Raw genomic sequence first — 24,119 nt, 5'->3', positions numbered from 1 at the left:
CACAAAACATTTATTAAATGTCTTTACTATGTCCCAGATTTTACTGAGTGCTGGGAATATTCCCTGTCATAGTGTATATAGGACTTGACATGGAGTCAGGAGACCCATTTTGGGCCAGCCGTGTGATCATGGAGCAAATCACTACTTTCCACAGCTATATTTGCTTGTTTGTAAAAATGGGGATAATACCAGTGCTACCAATGCAGGGTTATTTTGAGGAAAGTGATTTGCAAACTTTAAAATCCTATATAAACTGTCATCTTTATCATCGTCATCATCATCATCATCATCATCATTATCATCATCATCATCATCATCATAATGTCCTCTTCACAGTTCTACTCCAATGCCTCATCATAGCATGGATCTGACCCTGAGTTCTTCTTTTTTTAAATTTCTTTAAAAATTTTTTTTTATTTTTAGGCAATTGGGATTAAGTGACTTGCCCAGGGTCACACAGCTAGTAAGTGTCAAGTGTTTGGTCTGAAGTCGGATTTGAACTCAGGTCTTCCTGACATCAGGACTGGTGCTTCATCCACTGTGCCACCTAGCTTCTTCTTGACCTTGAGTTCTTGAAGGCTGCTCCAGTAAAGTACAAGGTCTTATGGACTGTAGCATTCTGGAAAGGCCTTGAGTCCCATCAGCAGATTATGTCTATGTCTGCTTCCCAAGGATTAGCTTAGTAAAGGACATAGAGACTTACCAGCAGTATGTTGACCACTGAGTGATGAATTCTTTGGTCATGGAGACCTGTTAAACAAAGACAAATACCAAAAGGCCCACAATCATGTGTAGCTGTTTGTCTTCTGTATCAATGAGTGTAAGAATGATATAAAGGAGAGTAGAAGGTGCTAAGTACCCAATTCTTAGATGTCTGTAAGCATCTCACATCACAGGGCTCATGAGATACACACACACACACACACACACACACACACACACCCCCCACATTTTTTTTTTTTGCAAAAAGACCACCATAAGATATTTGCAGCTTATGCAGTGACATCTGTTGTTGGATCATGAAATACAGAATTTTTATGAAATTCTGTGCAAATTAAATACTTGCTCATTTTGGTGCAGAGGTGGACAGTGGGGGAAGATGGCAAAAAAATATGTTGGAAAATATGTTTCAGGAATAAAGAATAAGAGAGACTAAAGATTTATTACTTCATTCCTATGCATAAGAAAAAATTAGGAGTTGCTGAGTGTGACAAGTATCAAATAATATCATAAAAATTGAATTTATAATATTTTTGCAGAAAGAAAATGACTCATAGATATGAGAGTCATTCTTGAATTAACTCTCTATGTATAATCGGACTGCCAGGTTGCAAAACATTGTAGACAAAGAATTATGAAAAGTAAACAGGATAGGAAAAACGTCATAGCATAGTGAACAAAGACTGTTAGCCTTGAACCTAGGACAGTCTGGATTTAAATTCTGCCTCTGACACACTGACTTTGCTACCTTAACTTTTAACTTATTTATTTAGCTTTTCATTTCGCTTAACTTTTCAGTGCCCCTGGTAGCTCTAAAACTACAGGTTGCAGAAAAGTTTCTGATCTTCATTGGTAGAGGGAAATTCCATACTGTGGATTTCTGTAAACTAATGAAATTATAAGCGGGAAGAAAATAAAAAAAGAGGAGTAAAAATATCCTTAAAGAAATGCATGAGGGGCGGAGCCAAGGCAGAGTAAAAGCAGTGACTTGCTTGAGCTCTCCCCCAGACCCCTCCAAATACCTATAAAAAATGGCTCTAAAAAAATTCTAAAGCAGCAGAACCCCAAAAAAGACAGAGTGAAATAAGTTTACAGCCCAAGACAGGCTGGATGGTTGATCAGAAAGGTATGTCGCGCCGGGCGAGGAGAGGAATGCAGTTTGGCATGGGCGAGCAGGCCTCAAAGGACTGAATCACAGTCAGCTCTACTGGTTTCCAGACCTCTCAACCCACAAATGTCAAAGATAACTTAGAAGGTCAGTGGGAAAAGTCTGTGTCTGCCATGAGAGAGAGAAGCATGGTGGTGTCAGCCCCAGTTTCAGAGCCTGGCCCCGGGGTGGCGGCTGCTTCCAGCCCACAGACTGAGGGAGAATAGAGTTGCTGATCAGAGGAGGATTGCAGGGATCTCTCTGTGGGTTCAGTATTCTTTTGCTTTGACCGGTGCTGCTTAGGTATGGGTCACAGTTCTGGGTGGCGATCCTGGGTCAAGGAGGAGTGCTGGCTTGCTGCAGCTTGTATGGTGGTATAGAGGAAATCCTCCTCACAGTTCCAAGACAGATAAGAGTCCTTGTGGTCACTCATAAAGCAGAGCACAGGACGGGAAAGGAGTAAACACCTTGCCCTTGATCATAGCACCTTGGAAGAACTGAAAATTTACAGGTCCCTAGAAGTATCTCTGAAAACAGCTACACAAAACCCCCAAAGCTTGGGACAGTATATTCTCCACACTGGAAGCAGATTCCTACCTTAACAAAGAGTTTATAACTCAAGTAATTGGCTGAGATCATGAGCAAGCAGTGCAAAAAGAGTCAGACCATAGAATGTTACTTTGATGACAAAGATCAAAACATACAACCAGAAGAAGATAACAAAGTCAAAGTTCCTACATCCAAAGCCTCTAGGAAAAACGTAAATTGGTCCCAGGCCATGGAAGAGCTCAAAAAGGATTTTGAGAAGCGAGTAAGAGAAGTAGAAGGAAAACTGAGAGTGATGCAAAAACTACTGAAGAAAATAACACCTTTAAAAATGACCTAACCCAAATGACAAAAGAGGTCCAGAAAGCCAGTGAGGAGAAGAATGCCCTAAAAAGCAAAATTGGCCAAATGGCAAAGGAAGTCCAAAAGCTCACTGAAGAAAATACTTCCTTAAAAATTAGAATGGAGCAATTGGAAGCTAGTGACTTTATGAGAAATCAAGACACTGTAAAACAAATCCAAAAGAGTACAAAAATAGAAAACAATGTGGGACTACATCCCACAATTTTGGGAATATTTTCTCATTGTTGTCATTCTTTTTAATGAAGTTATTGATTGTTTCTATGATTTGTTCTTTGACCCACTCATTTTTAACATTTGATTATTTAGTTTTCTATTAATACAATTTTTATTGCTTTATGTTCTGGAAAGGATACATTTAATATTTCTGCTTTTCTGCATTTGGTTGTGAGGTTTTTATCACCTAATAAGAGCAGTTTTTGTGAAGGTGTTATATACAGCTGAGAAAAAGTGGATTCCTTTCTATTCCCATTTATTTTTTCCAGAGGTCTGTCATATCTAATTTTTCTTATGATTCTATTCATTTCCTTAACTCCTTTATGGTTAGATTTATCTAGCTCTGAGAGGGGAAAGTATAGGTCTACTGTCTATTTCTTTCTCTAATTCATTTAATTTTTCCTTTAATAATTTGGATGTTATACCACTTGGTACATATATATTTAATATTGATATTACTTCATTGTCTATGGTGCCTTATAGCAAGATGTAGTTTCTCTGCTTATCCCTTTTAATTAGGTCTATTTTTGCTTTTGCTTTGTCTGAGATCATGATTGCTACACCTGCCTTTTTTACATCAGCTGAAGCATAATAGATTCTGCTCTAGCTCTTTATTTGAATTCTGTATATGTCTGTTTCAAGTGTGTTTCTTGTTGGATTCTGGTTTCTAATCTGTCTGATTTAGTTTTATGAGTGAGTTCATTCTATTCACATTCACAGTTATGGTTGCTAACTGTGCATTTCCCTCTATCTTATTTTCTTGTGTTTATCTTTCTTTATCTCTTTTTATCTTTTCCTTCCTCTAAAGTTTTGTTGTGCTTCTGACCATTGCCTTTTTTTATATGCCTTCCCTTTTATCGCCCCCACACTTTTTGTCTTATTTCTTTCCTTCCCCCACTTCCATGTTGAGTAAGATATATTTGTGTGTGTATGTGTCTTCCCCCCCACCTTTGAACCAATTTAGATGTGAACAACATTCAAGCATTCCCCCCCATTTTTCCCTCCACTGTAAAACCTCTTTTGTAAGTGTCTTTTATGTGACATAATTTTCCTCATTCTTCATCTCCCTTACCCCTTCCTTCAGGCATCCCTTTTTCTCGCCTGTTCATTTTTTTTTAACATTATTCCAAAATAATTGATTCATTTCTGCATCTATGTAGAATCTTTCTAACTGCCTAATAATGATAAAGTTCTTAGAAGTTACATGATGAATCATCTTCCCATACAGGAAGATAAAATATTTAACCTTGAATTCCTTATTATTTCTTTTTCATGATTCTTTTGAGTCTTGTATTTGAAAGTCAGATTTTCTGTTCAGCTCTGTGCTTTTCATCAGGAATGCTTTAAAGTCTTCTATTTCATTAAATGTGTATTTTTTTTCTCTTGAAGGATTATATTCAGTTTTTCTGGGTAGGTTATTCTAGGTTGTAATCCCAGCCCTTTTGCCTTTCAGAATGTCATATTTCATGTGCTCTGCTTTTTTGATGAGGTAGCTGCTAAATCTTGCAGCATTAACCTTTTTAGAATTATGTATTTCCTCTTGTTTATTTTCATGCCCTTCTTTATGTTCTTAAATGTCATGCTTTCTAACTTATCTGTTTATTTATTTATTTATTCATTTGTTAGGTAATTGGGGTTAAGTGACTTGCCCAGGGTCACACAGCTAGTGTCAGATTTTTGGTCTAAGGCCAGAAGTGAACTCAGGTCCTCCTGACTTCAGGGCCAGTGCTCTATGCACTGTACCACCTAGCTGCCCCTCTGATTTATTTTATTAAGTGAAAAAAGAACCTAGCACTTCATAAGATAGTCCTCTCCACTATTGGACAGCCGTGATTGTTAGGAAATTCTTCCTGATAGCAGGCCTAAATTTGCTTCTGCCACTTCCACCCATTGCTCTTAGTTTTGCTCTCTGGGGCCAAAGAGAATAAGTCTAATCCTCTTCCACATGGTATTTTAAATGTAGAAAGGACAATTCGCTACTTAATTAGAATTTCTTCATCATCAGGACTATAAAGATGCTGATCTCAGAGAACCAGCCTGGATTAGTTAAACTTTTAAATGGCCACTGTGGTTTTATCTTAATATGTAGTACTAATTTCAAAAAAATCAAGAAAGTCATAATTGCAGAGCTGTGCTGAGGCCTGAATTATAAGCCTAAAGCTCCCAGCTGCTTATCTTTACAATAGTAGAACTGCGGTAGAAAGAACAGGACTCAAGGTGACAGAAGTTATTTCCTTGTGCACTCTGTCCTTTGTAATATCTGGTGGAAGTTAATGAAGTGATATACTTATTGTCTTGACCTCTTTAATCACCATCCATTTTGGAGGGAACTGTGATCAGAAAGATGGAAAATATTGCTGTGAAGTCAGAGGAGCAAAAGAAAAAAGGTTCATATCTTCTCTGTGCCCTCCATTGAGTGTAACTGCTTAGTTAAGGGTACTTTGGCTGTAACAGCAGTGATGTACTAAGCTAGCAATGTTGCTTTACCCTATGTAATCAGTGGTTTACTAAGTAAATCTTTTGTGTCCCTTCTGACCTTGTAGAGTACTCAGCCATCTTTGAATATTCAATAAATGCTCATCCTAATGGCCATTGTATCCAAATGACTAAACTTTCTTTCTTATCCTTTGAGAGTCAAGAAGTTGAAACAGAGTGCAGAAATTATTTCTTCCAACTCATACCTGAACAGCAATACCCCCTTGTTTCCTGGTTCTGCCTTCTTGGGCCAGGCAGAACAAGTCCAATGTCTCTTCCACATGATAACCCTTTAGAATCTTTAAATATAGCTGTCATCTCCCTATTGATTATTTTTCCTCCCAAACTAAATATCCCTAGTCAGTCTAGCCCTCACCATGCTGGTCAGTCTCCCTTATATCCTTTGGATTTTGTCAGTGCCCTTCCAAAAATGTGGTAGGTCATCATTATGCCCTCTCAAGAACAATTTTCATTCTGACACATTAGCTATCCTTTCCCAGCTTTGTGTCATCTCTACAGGTTTTGATCTATGTGCCTTCCATGCTTTCATTCAAGGCATTGATAAAAATATTAAGTAGCTATAACCCTTGGGATCATAGGACTGTAGATTTAGAGCCGGAAGTTAAGTCACTTACCTCAGGTCACTTATCTAAGGTAATAATAAGCAGAGCAAGGATTTGAACCTAGGTATCCAGGTCTCCTGACTCCAAATCCAGGATCCCCTTATTTTGTAAATGAGGAAACTTAGGCTTAGAAAGTCTTAAGTAAAGAACTAAAGGTCTTATAGCTGTAGTGTTTCAGATGAGATTAGAACTGTATCTTTTGCTTCCCATTCTGCCTTTATCAGGTCCAGTGTTCTTGCCACTGTATGAATCTCTGGTCTGCACTTTTTTTTCTGATAGTGGGAAACATCCAAAACAATATTTCTTACATCATTGGTTTGTGCTGTCTTAAGCACAGTATATACATGCTTTAGAAATTGCCATGAAAAAGATAGAAAAGAACCTAAAAGGTTAAATAAAAAATTTTGATGACATGAGTTGGACAAGCTTTTGCACAAGTAAAATCAATGCAGCTGGAGTAAGAAGAGAAACTGATTATTGGGGAAAATATTTGTATCATAATTTTTCTGATAAGGATGTAATATCTAAGATAAATAGATAACTAATATAAATATCTGAAACGGTGTGGTATAATGTATAAAGAACTGGACTTAAAGCCAGAAAGACTTGGATTCTATCTTGCCTCTGACCCATACTTTATCAACCATAAACCTTCGCTTCTGTCAGAAGATATTTAGTATGATTCATCATTAGTCCTCTGGAATTATGGGTGGTCACTGCACTGATCAGAGTTCTTAAGTTTTTCAGAGGTTTTTTTTTTATCTTTTTACAATATTATTAATGTACACATTATTCTGGTTCTGCTCACATCGTTCTGCATCAATTTATATGACTCTTCCCAGGACTCTCTGAAACAAATCACTTCATTATCTTTTTCAACATAATAGCATTATGGTGCATTTGTATACCATAATTTGTTCAGCCATCATTCAATTGATGAGTTTCCCCCTAATTTCTAATATCCCCCTAATTTGTAATTACAAAAAGATGCTATAAGTGTTTTTGTACAAGTGGATCCTTTTCCTCTTTCTTTGAATTCTTTGGGGTATGGATTTAGTAGTGGTATTGCTGAATTGAAGGATATTCATAGTTCATTAATTTGGGGGCATAGTTCCAAATTGCTTTACAGAAGGTCTGAATCATTTCACTGTTCCATCAAGGGTACATTCATGTTCTTGTTTTCCCAAAGCATCTCCAATATTTGTCATTTTCCTTTTGTTAAGGAGGGGTTCAACTTTGTCTATCTGATGGATGTGAGATAGACCCTCAGAGTTTTTTAATTTATATTTCTCTAATTTTTAGTAATTGGAGAATTTTTTTATATTGCTATTCATAGTTTGTATTTTGTAATTTTAAAGAATAGTTTTTTTTAAAAAGAGACTCAAATGTTCACCCCTTTGACTCAGAGGTCCTAGACAGGTTAAAGGACAGAGACAGAAAGAAAGGTCAAAAATGCATAAACTTTTTATAGCAACATCTTGTAGTAACAAAGAACTGAAAACCAAGTAGATGCCTATAATTGGGAAATGGATGATCAAAGCTTGTCTGTGAATATAATGGAATATTACTTTACCATAAGAAATGATTAATACAAAGAATTCAGAGAGGCATGGGAAGATGTATACATACACACACACACACACACACACACACATATATAAAAACAGTGTCATGAACAATATATGCAGTGACTGCAGCAATATAAGTGGATAAAATTTAAAGATGAAATTGAGCACTGGATCATTGTAATCACCCAGAAAATACACCTTACTTCCTTCTTTCTAGAGGTAGGGAATTCTGGATGTGGAACATACCATACTCTATCAGACTCCATTGATATCTTGATTAGTTTTGTTGAACTGCTTCACTACTTTTTTATTTTATTCTTTATTATAGGGGATAACTCTTTGGGGAAGGGATGTACTCAGAAATAGAAGTGAATAAAAAGATTTCAATACTTTTTTTTTAAATCAGTACAATAAAATTCATATTAAGTTAGTTTTAGAAACTAAGGAGATAAGAATAGTTCAGTATCATGGGAAGGGTATTAGCCTTCTAATCAGGCAAACTTGGGCAAGTCATATCTCGTTAGTTATTCATCCATTCAGCAAACATTTATTTTATGTGTTTACTTTAAAGACTGTTGTACTGCTCCATGAAAGAAATAGCAGGTTTAGGTAAAGACCTTAAAAAGTTTTAGGGTAAAGCTTAAGGTTCCATGGTTTTGGAAGCTAGGTTCTTGATTTCCTCACTTGTAAAATTGGAGGTGGAAGTTGGCTTAAATAACATCTAAGACCCCTTCTAGTTCTATTGGTCTGTCATATGGCCCACCATCTTTTACTGGCATTGTATTCACATGTCATTAAGATGACCTGTGGTCTTAAATCTCTGAAATGGGGATAATAATAGTATCTACCTCACTGGGTTGTTGTGAGGGTCATATGGGATAACATATAAAGCATTTTGTGAACCTTTAAAGTGCTGTAGAAATGATAGCTATTATTATTATTATTATTATTATTATTATTATTATTATTATTATTACTTTTTGTTGATTGTGTGATGGTGACTGCAGTTTTGTCGGAGCAACTTCTCTTAGATTTAATGCTTTCTCGAAGGTTCATCTACATGAAGTCATCCATGGCCATGCAGCAAAATGTTAGCAGCAGTGTTTATCAGACTTAGGACCCAAGTCTTTTACTCTGGTTTGGCAGTTATATTCATTTTCAGTACTGTCATACTAAGTGGTTGTTTTCTTGGGGTTTCAATTTTGGCTGCTTTACTAGTTCATTTAGAATCCCTGGGCACTTAGTTACCCAGGGAACCATTTCTCATAAAATTTATTTATAACAACCACATATCTAACAAGCTAGCATGCAATCAGAATTGGTGACACATATATTAAGGAGGGCAAAGTGCCCAGAAAATTCTGTGAGCTGGACTTAGGTGTGTCCTGTGACTCACTTGACAGTAGAGAACATGTGTTTATAAGCCCACATAAACTGTCCTTTCCACTGCCTTCCTCTACCCACCACCCTGGCTTACCCTGGCTTTTCTTAGAAGTAAATCCCTCTGTTTATCTTTCCTCTTTCCTCTCTCACTTGGTGATCTCATCAACCCCGAGGCTTTAATTGTCATTGCTAATGTATATGATGTCTAGATCTGTGTGTCCAATCCTACTTTCTCACTTAACCTACCATCTTGTGTTATTACATGCCCGTCAAACTAGAGATCCCATAGGAATCTCAAACTCAATGTGTTCGAAGTAGCCAGATAGCATAGTGAAAAGAGTGCTGGACTTGGAGTCAGGAAGTCCTAAGTTCAAGTCCCATTTCAGATGCTTAATATGCTTATGGGACCCTGGACTTATCTCTTAACTTCCCTGTACCCTAGTTTTCTCATGTGTAAAATGGTGAGGTTGGACTCAACTTCTGAGGCCCCAACAGCTCTAATTCTATGATTCTATATCTAAGACTCATCTTTTCTCCTAAATCCACCCTTCATCTGAACTTCCCTATTTCTGTTGAAGTTGCTACCATCATTATAGTCATCCAGCTTTTCAACCTTGGTGTCATCCTTAACTCCTCATTCTTATTTACCCATGTGTCAAGCCAGTTGCCAAATGTAGGCATTTCTGTGTCCATAGCATCTCTCAGAAATATCTTTTTCTCACCATTCAGACAGCCACCACTGTAGGTCAGACCTCACCTAGATAATTTCAGTATTATCCTAAATGTTCTCTCTGTATCAAGTCTCTTTCCACTCCAATCTGCCCTCCACACAATTGCTAAATTGATTTTCCTAAAGCAAAGATTTGACCATATCACTCTCTACTTAGTAAACTCTAGTTGTTCCCTATGTATTTTGTATATAGTTGTGTATAAATAGGTGAGTCTGTCTAACTGTATCTATATCTACATATACACATAAAACTTCTTGCTCCTTAGAATGTGGGCTCTGTGAGGTCAAGGGATGTTTTTGCTTTTGTCGGTCAGTATCTGTCATTTGAGAGGAGCTCAAAAAATAACTTGATGATAGATTGAATGATTGATTCCTACATGCTATTCTTTATATTTATGGAAAGATCCTCCTAAATTTTATTATTCATTCGTTTATTTTTAACATCCTTTAAACATTTTTTTCAATTACAAATTCTATCCCTCAAGCCTCTTCCCCACGCATTGAGAAGGCAAACACTATGATATTGATTATATATGTGAAGTCATACAAAAATATTTCCATATTAGCCATGTTGCTAAAAATGAATAAAATGCAAAAACATAAATAAGTGAAAAATATGCTTCAGTCTTCTTCATTCATGAGATTATCATCAGTCCATCAGCTCTCTCTCTGGAGGTAGATAGCATTTTTCATCAAGGGTACTTTGGAATTATCTTGGATCATTGCCTTGATCAGAGTAGCTTAGTCTTTCACAGTAGATCGTTGTTAAAATATTGCTGTTACTGTGTACAATGTTTTCCTGGTCCTACTTACTTCACTTTGCATCAGTTCATATAAATCTTTCCAAGTTTTTCTGAGAGCATCCTGCTCATCATTTCTTATAGCACAACAGTATTCCATCACAATCATATACCACAACTTGTTCAGCTAATTCCCAATTGATAGACTTCTCCTCAATTTCTAGTTCTTTACCACCCCAAAAAGAGCTGTTATAAATATTTTTATACATATATGTCCTTATCCCTTGTCTTTGTTCTCTTTGTAGTACAGACCTAGTGGTGGGTTTGCCAAGTCAAAGGGTATGCATGCACAGTCGTATAGCCCTTTGCTATAAATTATTCCAAATTATTCTCCAGAGTGGTTGGACTGTTTCACAACTCCAGCAGCCGTACATTGGTGTCCCTGTTTTTCCAAATCCCCTCCAGCATTTATCATTTCCCTTTTCTGTTATGTTAGTCAGTCTGATATGCACAAAGTGGTACCTCAGAGTTGTTTTACTTTGTGTTGTTTTTAAGGAATACTCTGGTCCTGTAGATTTTTTGACTGTGGGCGGGAGTCTGCTTTGGCTGGTTTAATTATTTAACCATATGACTGAGTGCTATAAGCCAGGTCTTGTATGGGATATGAATAACGGTCTCTGCCCCACAGATGTTCAAATCAAGTTGAGGAGAAAAGAGTTTTTTTCTTTTTTTAAAAAAATTTTAAACTATTTATTTAACCGTATCTTTTTAACTTAAAATTTCTGAAGGTGAAAATCAAGTGGTCAGAATGAAAAGGAACTACTTAATTTATATAGATGACCTGGAATAGCATCAGTGTGTGACCTATCTGAAAAGTTGTTTGGGGTTATTATGTGAAAATGGGCTCAGAAACCATAATGTTGATATTTTCTTCTTATAACAATAATTTTGTATATTATTTTGTATATTAGAATTTAGCTTGTGTCTATATGTTTTTCTTTGTTTTAAATCTCCTTGTAGATTACCCAAATGTGAAGCATTTTTCCTGGGACAAATACTTGGAAGAAACTAATTCTTTGCCTGCTCCTGCAAGGGCCTTTAAAGTGGTAAGTGACTATGTTTTGTGGTGTCCTATTAATTTTTGTTAGTGAATACAAGTTTTTTAAAAATTTTTTTAAGTGAATTCTAGAAAATTACAAATGGTTACTTTCTTAGCAACTTTTTGCTTTTCAATCCAGGTAAACACTTTTAGGAACAAACTGTTTCTTTTATTAATCAAAACAACCTTGTATGGTACTTTTACTGAGTTATTCATCTGAATAAATTTAGTCCACTTTTTGAAAAATTCAGTTTTATTTTATTTTCAGTTCCAAGTTTTCTTCCTCCCTTACCTGTTAAGAAGATAAGAAAAGCAAAATCCATGTGTGTGTATAGTTATGTAAAACAAATTTCCCAAGCCATTTTTAATATTATATTTTAGTTCCAGATGAGAGATTCATCCAGTGGAAACAAAAAACAAATTAGATCATGCCAGAGAAACCAGAATAGAAGCAGGTGGGGAACAGAAGCAAAAAAATAATCATAGGCTTAAAAAAATTGTACATTTGAAAGTTAAACTAAAGAATCCATATCTTCCAAACAGAGTAGTTCAGGATTATTTTTTAAAATATAAGAAAAAAATTAAGTGCAATTTTGATTTGTCATCGATAGCCAGCAAATGATTTTTTTCAGTGAAAGGCCTCACTGAATTTGATCTGCTACATGCCTAGCTTGTATACGAAGTCCAAAAGATAGCATATTTGACTTTTTAATTCTGTTGTTTTCCATAAAGTCATTAGAAGCAGCTTAGAGTAAATGGTACTATCATTAGCTGTGTATTTTTCTAACTAGACTTCCTGGGAACCTTTTCAGTGTAGTATGAGAGGCTTTTGTTTGATCAAAACTATTTTTCTGTAGTTTCAGTGGAAATGCCATATGGCAAGTTAAGCTATACTTGATTGTTTTGATGCTTTTGGTCTGATGTATTTATTCAGTAAATGCAACAGAATCTATTTATTACAGTATATTTCTAGCGTCTGTCTTGATGATACGAGGGATGACTAAGGCATGGCATGCATGCCTCTCTCCTGTTAGTACTGGAAGCGACCAAGTTTACTGTGAGAAGAAAGATACAGAAATGCTGTAGCATTGCTTTTTCCCCTTGCCACAAACATTTACTTTGACAGTTAGAAGAACAAAGTCCTGATTTTTCTAAGAGTTCAAAGGAAAAAGGAGGAGAAAGATCTGTTAAAAGCATTTGTATTTGTCTTTTTTTTTTTAACATGGCTATTACTCTACAGGAAATGGGGAAGATTTTTCTTTGGCATCATTTTATAGTTGCTAGGATATTAAGTGTAAAAAAAATTACTCTGTGGTAATTAATTATATCAAACTGAGAGAGAGAGAAATAAAGGGGAAAGATACCTTATTTTGTAAAAAATAAAAGTTTCCAAAGAAATGTCTTATTTCAATATATGTGTGATCCTGTACAATATAAGATGAAACTTGTTTTGTCAGTTATGAGTTCCAGAGAAAGAATAATTTGTAGAATAACCCACCACTAATTTGGCATTGTCAGTGAATCAAGTGTTCCACAGGAATACATTTTCCAAAAAATTGATGCTTATCCTTAGAAATTTTAATTTTTTAAAAAATGATGAAAAATTTCCAAATGTGTGTTGTATATCTTAGCTTTCTTGAACAGATTAAAATATACTGAACATAATTTAAACTTATTAATAACTCAGATTTATAATCATTACCATTAATTTTATACTATAGCAATAGTTTTTCTGTTTCTTGCCTCAGTGTTAATTTCAATTGTGATTTTTATTATCCATGTGCCAGCTTTTAATTTGGTTCTTATCTACAAAGGTCTGAGAAATCAGATGACTTAAATTAGAATTATTTATGAAATTCAGTTTACAATAAATCCTGTGGATTGAAGTGTAAAAGTTATATAGTCTTGACTTTATGACAGATATTTTAAGAGTTTAAAATCCTTTTTTTTACTAATTTCTTTTTTCCTGCCTTTGAAGAAAGTATGAGAGTCTAATTGTGTTTGTGAGAAGTTTGAACTTTAAAGTCCTGATCTCTACTTAAGTGGCATATAGAACCAAAGCAGTTTGTTGTGACAGTCTGGCAGTTTAGAACCCTCAGGGAATGAATTGCTGTATTTAGCAGAGTTTTCTAGATAGCTGACAGATTAGTTCATTAGGCACTAGAACATTTTTAAACATAACGTATTGAACAGCAAAAGATTGCTGAAAAACTTATCATTTATATTGATGACTGACGGATGGTTGATATTATGAGTATCCACTGTCATGATATATTTGTGATAAGGGTGCAAATACATGGAGGTGGGGTGTGACATAGGGTTGAATGGATCCTGACTTGACATATTTTGCAACTTGCTTTCTTTGGAAAAAATCCCCACATACCATCTTCCTTTTGGACCATTCACCTTTTGCTGACAAAAGTGGAATGAGATGATCAGCTGCCTGACTTCCTTAGTTGAGTATTAGTTGGACTGCTATTTTTGCAAAGCTAGTTAACAAATCAAATGTTAAAGCAGCTTTCTTCTTAGTGGTTTTCTTGATTTCCGGAAAAGTATTTTCTTTACTTTTTTCCCCAGTGTCGTTTGACTTGTCAGCACCATTTAAAACATCTGTGTTTACCTTATCATTAGCCCACTGGATGGATCAGAGTGAGCTTCAGCTCACCATCCATCATTCTGTCATTTCTGTATTCCTTATTCATGGAGTATGGAGTGAGCAATAAGGCTATTGTGGAGACTCTCCCCTTCGTTTAGTGTGGCACACTGATGCTTGCAAGGACTAATAAGGCATGCCACAAGTAGCAGTTTCTCCAGTTTTGCTTCTAGCTCCTACATACATACAAAAGATCCTCTGTGTGCTTTGGTCTACAGGAACTCTCAACTTCTTTCAGGTAGGGATAGCTTTTTCCAGTGGAACTTGAATGCCATAATAAGATAGCCCCCAACCAAGAGAACTGAAATCCTTTATGCTGTATGTCTTGCTTCTGGTAATGAGATTTTTATTTATTGGCTGCTAATGGATTAATTTGGATACTAAGAGCATTGAAGAAATGAAAAGACAGTTTTCATGGAGACCTAGTTTTCATGGTTATGCCCAGTTTTTGTGCCAAAAATGTATTGTTCACAGTTAATTTGGAGTTCCTGTGGACTTTTCTGCAAAATAGGCCTTTTACTTCCTGAACTGAATATGACTTTCCCCTATTCTGATTAATTCTCTCATCTGGACCCATCCTATTGCTAACACATGTATGCTAATTAGACTTTAAAGGATTTTTTTCTTCGATTAGATTTCTAGCGTAAAATGTGTACCTGATTTAATTGCTTTTTAAGCATTTTATTAAAAATGGTCTTCTATTATTTCAGAAACCACCACATGGATTCCAGAAAAAAATGAAATTTGAGATTGTAGATAAAAGAAATCCTGTGTTTATTAGAGTAGCAACTGTTGCAGATACTGATGAGCACAGAATAAAAGTAAGTTTTTCTTGGAATGAGTTTGGTTTTTAGTAGCAAGCATTTCTGAGTAAAAACATTAACAAGTGGTATGTTACCTTGTGATGATACCATACATTTTAAAACCGGGGGCATTTGGGGGTTGTCTAAAGTTCACCCACTACTCTTCCCTCCTCTTTGGTTTGTATAATAAAACTTAAGATTTTCTGTCTTTACATCTGGTGTGATAACAAGTGTTGAGTATGTGATGGTGATGGTGGTGGTGGTAGGAAAGTGGTTTTGTGTTTATATGAGTGATATTCAGTTTACAAAAGTAAGATAATAGCTGATGCTTATGTAGCATTTTAAAGTTTGCAAAATACTTTATATTTATCATTCTGATAATTATGAAATCTTTCCAAGATATATACTTTGAGCCAAAATATATGAAAATAAATGCCTTTATTTTATTTTAAATTTGGATTTTTATTTACCTTTGCATTGTTTTAAAATGCTTTTTAAAAAAAGAAACAAGCAAATATGTGTAAAGAAGGTGCTTTTCTTGGGTTAAGAGAAGATCATAGATTGAGAGTTGGTCCTCTTGTCCAACCTCCTCATTTTACAGATGAGGACATTGAGGCATACAGAGAAGAAATATCAATCAGTTAAACTCTTTCTATATATAAGGCAAGAAGCTAGTCAGTGGAGATATAGAAACAGGCAATTTAAATCCCCTCTGCCTTCCACAAGCTTATATTCTGTGAGTAGGTAGTAACAGACAGGGTCAACATTCAAATTACTTTCCTGTGACTCTAAATCTCATAATCTTTCCGCTATGTCTTGTTGCTTCTCATGCACGGTGTGCTGAAGTACAGTACAGTATAATCAACAATATTGGCCTAGGAATCAGAAGGCTTGAGTTTTGGTTCTGATGTCACCATTAATTAATTATCTACACACTTACACACACACACACACACACATTTAACTCTCTGTGTCTCAGTTTCCTCATTTGCAAAATCAAAGTAATAATAGCTAACCCTACTGACCTCATGAAGTTGATCTGAGGATATGATGAAATATAATTTCTATCATTTTGTAAATTGTAAAGAATTATATAAAAGTATAAGGCATTATTTTATCATTGCAGAATAGGGATTGTAACTTTTAATTACATTATATTGGACACAAGAAATTCTAAGTGGTGTGTAGATATCTTAGCTTATTTTTAGTAAGAAAATAGTCTGTACAATAAGGGAGAAGTAAGGTATTTACTGTCATGTACATAGTCTGAGGAGTCATTAAACTATCTCATTTTAGGGGGCAGCTTAGTGGTGCAGTGGATAGCATGCCAGCCCTGGAATCAGGAGAACCTGAGTTCAAATGCACCCTGAGACATATAACACTCATTAGCTGTGTGACTCTGGGCAATTGCCTCACCCCAAAAAATAATAATAAATTTTAAAAAAATAAAAATAAATTATAAAAAAAATCTCATTTTATAAATGAGGAAACTGAGGCCCAGAGAGTAGCAAAGCCAAGGCTAGCCTGTGGGTCTCCTGATTCTTAGTCCAGTGCTTTTTCCCCTGGTTAGTCCTTAGTGTCTAAAGAAATGACAGGCATTCAGCAGTCGTCTTCATAATAGGGATGGTAATTGTCATGGCTAATGGTGACTGATTTTATAAATATACTTTTGTTCATAAGATTTTAAAGAAAGGTCAGAGGACTGATAAAAGTGACTTGAGCAACTGGATTAAGCAGAGATGACTAGAGTGGTAACAGAGCATTTAATAGCTCCTAGTTCTTGGAAAGAGTGCTGGATTTAGAGTCAGAGATTGTTATTGTTCAGTCATTTTTCAGTTGAGTCTGATTTTTTGTGACCTTGTGAGTTGGCAAAGATACTGGAGTGGTTTGCCATTTTCTTCTCCAGCTCATTTTACAGATTAGGAAACTGAGGCAAACACTGAGGGTTAAGTGATTTGCCCAGGGTCACATAGCTAGTAAGTGTCTGAAGCCAGATTTAAACTCAGGAAGATGAGTCTTCCTGACTCTAGTCCCAGAACTCCATCCACTGTGCCACCTAACTCTGCTATTACCAGTCTTGTGGCCTTGGTCAAGTTATGTACTCTGGGCCTCAGGTGACTGGGTTGGACTAAGGGATACATAAGGCCCTTCATAGCTCTAAATCAGTGATCTTATGAACAAAAATATATATTTTTTAGGGGGAAAATGATGCAGTCAAGTTTTCTTGGCTGTGATTCACATTGGTTGTATCCCACAGGCAGTTTCCTCTTAATGTTGTTAATTAAAATAGTGGTCAGGGCTATGTGTATGGGGGTGCAGTTTATTTAGGTCCTATGTCCCCCAGCTTTCTTTATTTCTCTTTGAGGAAAAGGAAATCATTGTTTCATTTTTCTGTGGTGTGTATTTATACCATGTATCTAGTATCATTATTGTAGTTTCCTGACAAGCATTCCATTTTTGTACAAGGTATTACATGATAGGAAGAGCCATTTCATTTTACATTTCCAGAACTTTTCTGTTGTTCATTCAGACCTCTTGACATTCTGAGACATGAGGTCAGTTAAAATGAACCCTCTTTAAATAGTCAGATGAGACCATAGAAATTCTGGTAAAATAATCAATATGGTATTGGCTTCCAAGGCACAGATATTGTTTGGGAGTTAAGGTTAATTTATAACATTAATTTCAGGTGGTGTATCTTAAGATACATTTTCTGATTTTCAAAGATCAAGAATTTAGTTTATAACATGAAGATCTTTAACCCCTAGAGCATCCCACATTTCCAGAACAGCTACCAGCCAAGTATATAAGATGCAGTATTTGTCTGTAGCAAGCAAGGTACAGTTAACAGTAAATAGTTACTTTTAAGTAGGCAAATTGAGAAGATTTAAAACACATGCTGAGAAACAGTATGGTGTGGTATGGTATCATTGAAAAAAATCACCCCACCTTAAATAGTATCTGTTTTTAATATAGTTTATGTTTGCCAGGTGTTGGAGGAGGGAAATAAGAAACTTCCAAGGATAATTTATTAAGATATTAAGGTTTGTGATTCCTAGAGTAATGGTTTATAAGCTTATACTTTAGGTTGGAAATAATTATTTCAATCCTAAGAAAATAAGAATGAATTCCTATTAGAGACAGTAATATCATCATTAGGATTGCATTTCCCCTGTTCCAAGCACTAACTGCTTTTTAAAAGCAGAATTAAATATTTTAATCCATGACACTTTAGAATAATTAAATTTCCCAACAGTTATGTATTTTTCTCATTTATTTGATTTTAAAACATAACCATTCCAAATGCAGATGTTCTGTAGTCAAAAAAATGGGAAACAGTAGCATTGAATAATTTATTTGTCCTGATCACAGTAGGTTAATTTCAATATTTTAAATGCTATTTTCAGCTCTTTTAAATGGTATTTTCAACTGTTATTCAGTTTGAAGTACAGCTCAATACTCGATGGTCAAATGAATCTTTGATTTTATTGATTTACATGTTATGTATTGCATCCAGTTCTTGGCTGCCCTTCACTTGCAACTCTTATCAGTATCCTTCATTAGTTCTCCCAAGTGCTCAGAGTTTTCTGCTTATCCTCTTGACATCACTAAGGTAGCAGTGGAGCCCACAGTTTGTCCAGTGGTCATCCTTCACTGTTCCATGTACCTCAGCCACCTTTTTTGCTCATATATTTCTTTAGTAACATCTTTTACTTTGTTTCTTCTTTTTAATTTTTGGCAGTAACAGATTATAGACTACCTATGTCCACCTCGCATCTTTCTGTTGTCTTTTGGGTGATTTTCAGTCTTGTTTCTTCAGGGGCTGTTCCATCTGTTCATGACTATAGCACCAGAATGGATGAAGGAATGAGAAGCCTTTATTAGGCACTGATATGCCTAGCATTGGGGAAACAAAGAGAAAAGTCAGTCAAGTCAAGAAAAGTCAAAGAGCTTTTAAAACATAGGAAAGTGGTAGCTATGAAGGAGTGTTTTGATCAGAGAAGTCACCTAGCTGGAGTTATAGGGTACCTGACTACCATATCCTTTCTAGAAATGGTAGTTTGATTTGATTATTGTTCCCAGAGTTAGATGTGGAAAGGTGTACAGGTCGGGTAGGTAAAACATGACCATGGCCTGGGAGTAGCACCATGATAGGCCCCAGGCCTGGCTGAGTATGGTGAAAATTCACCATTCAGAAGCCAAGCTGGAGCCTGGCATGACAGGTTGGAAATGGAAACTGGAGTGCAGGAGCTTGGCATGATGAATACTGACATTTAAAAAAGCTGTTTAAGAGATGAGTCCTTGTTTTATGGAGAAGTTTGTGGTTATGAAACTGCAGTTTCCCAAAGGAAGTCTAGCCCTATTCAGTTTTTAAAATTCTTGCTCTACTCATTGTTGCAGACATTCTTTGCCCTTATGGTTTATACCTTATCTTTCAATTTCACCCTCATGCCCCAGTATTTTGAAATCTGGTGACACAGGCTTTTTTGCTCTTCCTTGCACAAGACTCCATCTCCCAACTCCAGGAATTTCCATTGGTTGTCCCTCATGCTTGGAATTCTCTTCTTCATCTCTGCCTCCTGGCTTCCTTTAAGTTGCAGCTAACAAACATCCTCTTCCATAGGAAACATTTCTGAATCTCCCTTAATGCTAGTCCTTTCCCTTCATTATCTCCGTCCTATCTTATCTACCTTATCAATGACTTGTGTGTACACAGTTGTTTGCCTGTTGTTTCCCCATTAGATTCTGAGCTTCTCAAGGGCAGAGGCTTTTTTTTTTTTTTTGCCTTTCTTCGTAACTTAGCACGGTTGACTGTAACATAGTAGGCTGGTAGTGCTTTCAATTTAGCCATCACAGCCATTATCTGGGGAAGCAATTCTGGTGGAGAAAGGGCCATACTATCTATATGGCAGACAAGGCAGCCTAGCTACAAGACCTCCAGAAAGAGAGAGGGGGCAAGATATTCCAGGCAAGTCACTCATCACCACCTTGACCATTGTCTACCCTCAGACCTCAGTGGAGATAGTCATGGTCTCAGAATCCAAGAACTTTGGGAATAACAATGCTTCTAGCGAATGCCCTCAGCCATCCATCTTGGAAATGAACCCCGGTGAAGATGCAGCCTTGCAAGTGCTTTTTCAGATGCTATATGCAGCCTCAGCTAGGGAAGACCTAGAAAATAAAGTTCTTATCATTCAAATATAGTTTAACATCATAAACTGATAAGATTTAGTCAGTAGGAATAACATTAAAGAAGAAATATTGCCATCTGTTTTGCTGCTATTCCCTAAGGACCATGGGACCTTTCCATCTGACTTAAACCTGAAACCTTCTATATGTGTTGTCTTTCCTCTTTATACTTCCTTTTAGCACAATGCTTTGCACGTAATAGGCCCTTAATAAATGTTTTTTGCATTTATTTATTCATTCATACATTCATTCATGTTTGTATTAGGTTCCTCTATATCTTGGATATCAGAGATTTGATGCAAAAAAATTTCGCTGTTGACAGTTTTCATTCTTATGGGCACTCACTTTTTTACTGCAACACCACTACTGATGACTTAGGAGATGAGGACACCCCACTTTTTCTTTTAAATTTTTTTTGTTTGAACTTAATCATCAACAAAACATTTCAGTATATAAAGAGGAACAAAAAGATTGTATTTTATAATAATAGCTAATATTTATATAGGCTTGCTATGTTCTAGATACTGTGCTAAGTGCTTTATGAAATTGTGGAGTTCTTTTATAGTTTTTTTAAAGTATTACATTTAAGAAAGAAGAAATAAAATTGCCATGTTTGTCAGTGTCCCTTTCTGAATTTCTTTTTTTCTTCTGTGTATGTAAAAAATAAACTCATGGTCCTTCTTTTGTGCCTCTATCTGCTAACATTTTTGCTATCCCTCCCCCATTTCATTCCAAGTAGGAGGTTTCGTTTTCTCTGTAGTGGTGTAAGATCTGATCTTGACATCTGAATTCATTTTCCTATATATGCATTGAGACTTGTGGTATTTTTATAGGAAAATGCCTTTTGTGTTCCAGACAGCTGAGTTGTAAAGGAATTTTTGGAACACAACCTGTTTTAAGTTAGAAACTGCATATATCTTTCTAACTATTTAGCTAAAGGATAAGCCAAGTAATTCCTTTCATTGTATCTCCTGGTGGTGAAGGAGGCAAAGAAAAGAAGGTAAAGGAAGACGAACAGAGTCACCCTTAATAACTAAATAGATCAATAAAACAAAAATCCAGCAAAGGGGAAGAGCTTTCAACCAGCTGCTGAGCAGATTAGGTTTCACCACCACCCACAGTTATCTCCTGTCTTTACAGCTGGTGACCATGTAGCTATTAATTCATCATCATGAGGGATTCTTCCTTTTGGTACTTGGGCCAACCCTCATTCTCCAACCAGTCATGCATGCTTTTTAGATATCATTATCAAACAATGAAATGTTGACTGCATCAGTGATTGTTATCCTACAGACTTAATTTTTACTTAAAATTTTAAAATACCCATTGTCTTTGCAACCAAAGCCAAGTGAATAGCATAGTTAAAGTTTAATTTAAATTATTTTTTTACTATAATTGCTTCAAGATCTCTCTGCTTCAGACTTGACCATATGATGTTTCTTACCATTTTAATATTTTGTTTGAGGCTACATAATAGAGGAAAATAATTTTAGATTCGTTTAAGTAGCATAACAGACATTAGCATCTACTTGACAAATCAAAATATAATAAGTTATTAATGTAGACATTTTTCCTATTTTTATTATCCTTATTCCTATTCTCTGAAATATATTGTTTATCTTTTCTTATGTCTCTAGGTGCACTTTGATGGCTGGAGTAATAGCTATGATTACTGGATTGAAGCAGATTCTCCTGACATCCATCCAGTTGGCTGGTGTGCAAAAACAGGACATCCTCTTCAGCCTCCTCTTAGTAAGAGAACTTAGAACAATAATAATGACAACATTAATAAGAGCTAGCATTTATATAGCACTTTAAAGTTTGAAATCCTCAAAACAACCCTGTGAGATAAATGCCATTGTTATCGTTATTTTACATGAGGAAAGTGAGGATGAGTGATGTCGAGTGATTTGACCAAGGTCACACAGCTAGGAAGTGTTTGAGTCAAGATTTGAAATTGGGTCTTCCTGACTCCAGTTCCAAGCCTCTATCCATTGGGCCACCTAGCTGCCTTAAAAATTATTATGGATTAAAGAAACAACTAGGCGTCTTGACTGTTGGATTATCCCTTGCCAACCTAGCCCTTATTTTATGCATTGTAAATTTTTCTCTTAGTTTTACAAATTATTTTGCCTTGAGATATTGAAATTAGCTAGGAGAAGAAGATATCACCCCCATTTTATTGGAAAACTGAGATGTAAAGAGGCAAAATAGCTGGCCTTCTTATTTATTCTCTATTGCTATATCCTCCCCACAACCCCAAGGGTCTAGGATATCAGAAATTTGTGGGCCAGAAATGTTTGTGCCAGAGACGTTATCCACGGGGATAAAATTGTTCCTATACATGGAGCTGTTTGGGCCAGCTGAGGAGTTGAGAGGCTTTTTAGGGATCTATTGATTTTAACAGTACTATTTCTCAAGCAGTGAGAAATGGAGAATATTTGTACTTATTGACATTTTATAACCAGGAGGATAATTTAATAAGTTGAAATGATAACATAAAATAAAACTGATGCTAAGAAAGAAAATAGGGTCAAGATACACCTCCTCCTATCAGCTGAAGGGGAAATTTCTTTTATTAAAAAAAATTCTCAAATGACATGTAAACAAAAATTTTTAACATTTGTTTTTAAAAATTTTGAGTTCCAAATTCTCACCCTCCCTTCCCTCCTGACTCTTTTTTTGGGAAGGCAAGCAATTTGATCTAGATTATATATGTGTAGTCATGTAAAACATTTCCATATTAACAATGTTGCAAAAGAAAACGCAGACCAAAACAAAAACCCCTAGAATAATAAAAAAAAGTAAAAAAAAACATGCTTCAGTCTGCATTCAGACTCCATCAGTTCTTTCTCTTGCAGTAGGTAGCATTTTTCATCATAAGTCTGAAGGAGAAATTTCTAAAGGCAGAGGAAGGGGGATTGGACTAGACCAGTGTACCTGATCTCTATTTCATTCAGCTCCACATTCTTTCAAACCTAAATTGCCAGTTTTCTCTTTCATTACCCATAAAGAAATGGATTCCTGTATGTGTGTGTACATATGTGTATGTGTATATATATATTATATATATGTTATATATTTATATATATATATGCATATATATATGTTATATATTTATATATATATGTGTATATATATATATACACACACATTTACATATATATGTGCATATCTATCTACTTTTTTCATCCATTGGAATATAAATTCCTCAGGAGTAGGGATTGTTTCACTCTTTGTACTTGTATTACTAACACCTGTGCCTGGCACATAATGGCTTAGTAAATGTTTGGGATTGTTTTTATGTCTCTTACTCACTTAATCATGTTCTGACTAATATTTATTTGTGTTTCACATATAGAAGATCTCAAGCTTCTTGAGGACAAGGACCATATTGTTTTAAATTTTTATATTCTGACCATCTAGCACAGTATTTTGGACTCTTTTAAGTACTTAAATGTTTCTTGATTTGAGTGATAGAAAAGTTAACAATGAACACAGTTTCTTTAGGAGAGAATATTTTATTGTGTATGACCTTTTGCTTTGTCTATTACATTGATATGTATTTGGAGTAAAAATAGATTTAATATAAGCTTTTTATATTAAAGGGATTTGAAAAGCTTTAATGAAAGGTTGTTCAGCCAGTGCACTAATAAACACATGTAACAATTTTCATCAGGTGTGAAATAGATTCCGTGATAATATTTTGCAAGATGTATGGGATTTATCTTGGTTTTTGTTTTTTAAAGAAAGCTTTAAATTAGGGTAGGGGCAGGGATTTGGCAGGAATCTTAACTTTGCTTGATTTGTGAGTCTGGTATAAGATAAGGAAAATATAGTCCTTTTTTTGGTATAGGAAATGCAGA

At 35.5% G+C, this 24,119-nt stretch overlaps 1 protein-coding gene across 7 annotated transcripts in view; it reads left to right on the top strand.

Moving 5' to 3' along the window:
• L3MBTL3 (L3MBTL histone methyl-lysine binding protein 3) overlaps nucleotides 1-24,119 on the top strand; it is a 162,829-nt gene that overhangs the window by 80,192 nt on the left and 58,518 nt on the right. For all 7 annotated transcript variants that reach the window (XM_020987039.2, XM_020987037.2, XM_020987038.2 and 4 more), the window contains 3 exons: nucleotides 11,529-11,614; nucleotides 14,971-15,081; nucleotides 21,891-22,005. In XM_020987039.2, coding sequence (XP_020842698.1) covers nucleotides 11,529-11,614; nucleotides 14,971-15,081; nucleotides 21,891-22,005 — 312 coding nt within the window. The remainder of the gene's footprint in view (nucleotides 1-11,528; nucleotides 11,615-14,970; nucleotides 15,082-21,890; nucleotides 22,006-24,119) is intronic.

This window comes from Phascolarctos cinereus, unplaced genomic scaffold (genome assembly GCF_003287225.1).
Source record: "Phascolarctos cinereus isolate Bilbo 61053 unplaced genomic scaffold, phaCin_HiC Scaffold_5;HRSCAF=322, whole genome shotgun sequence".
Classification (NCBI taxonomy): Eukaryota; Metazoa; Chordata; class Mammalia; order Diprotodontia; family Phascolarctidae; genus Phascolarctos; species Phascolarctos cinereus.
This window is presented reverse-complemented; position numbering and strand designations above follow the sequence as displayed.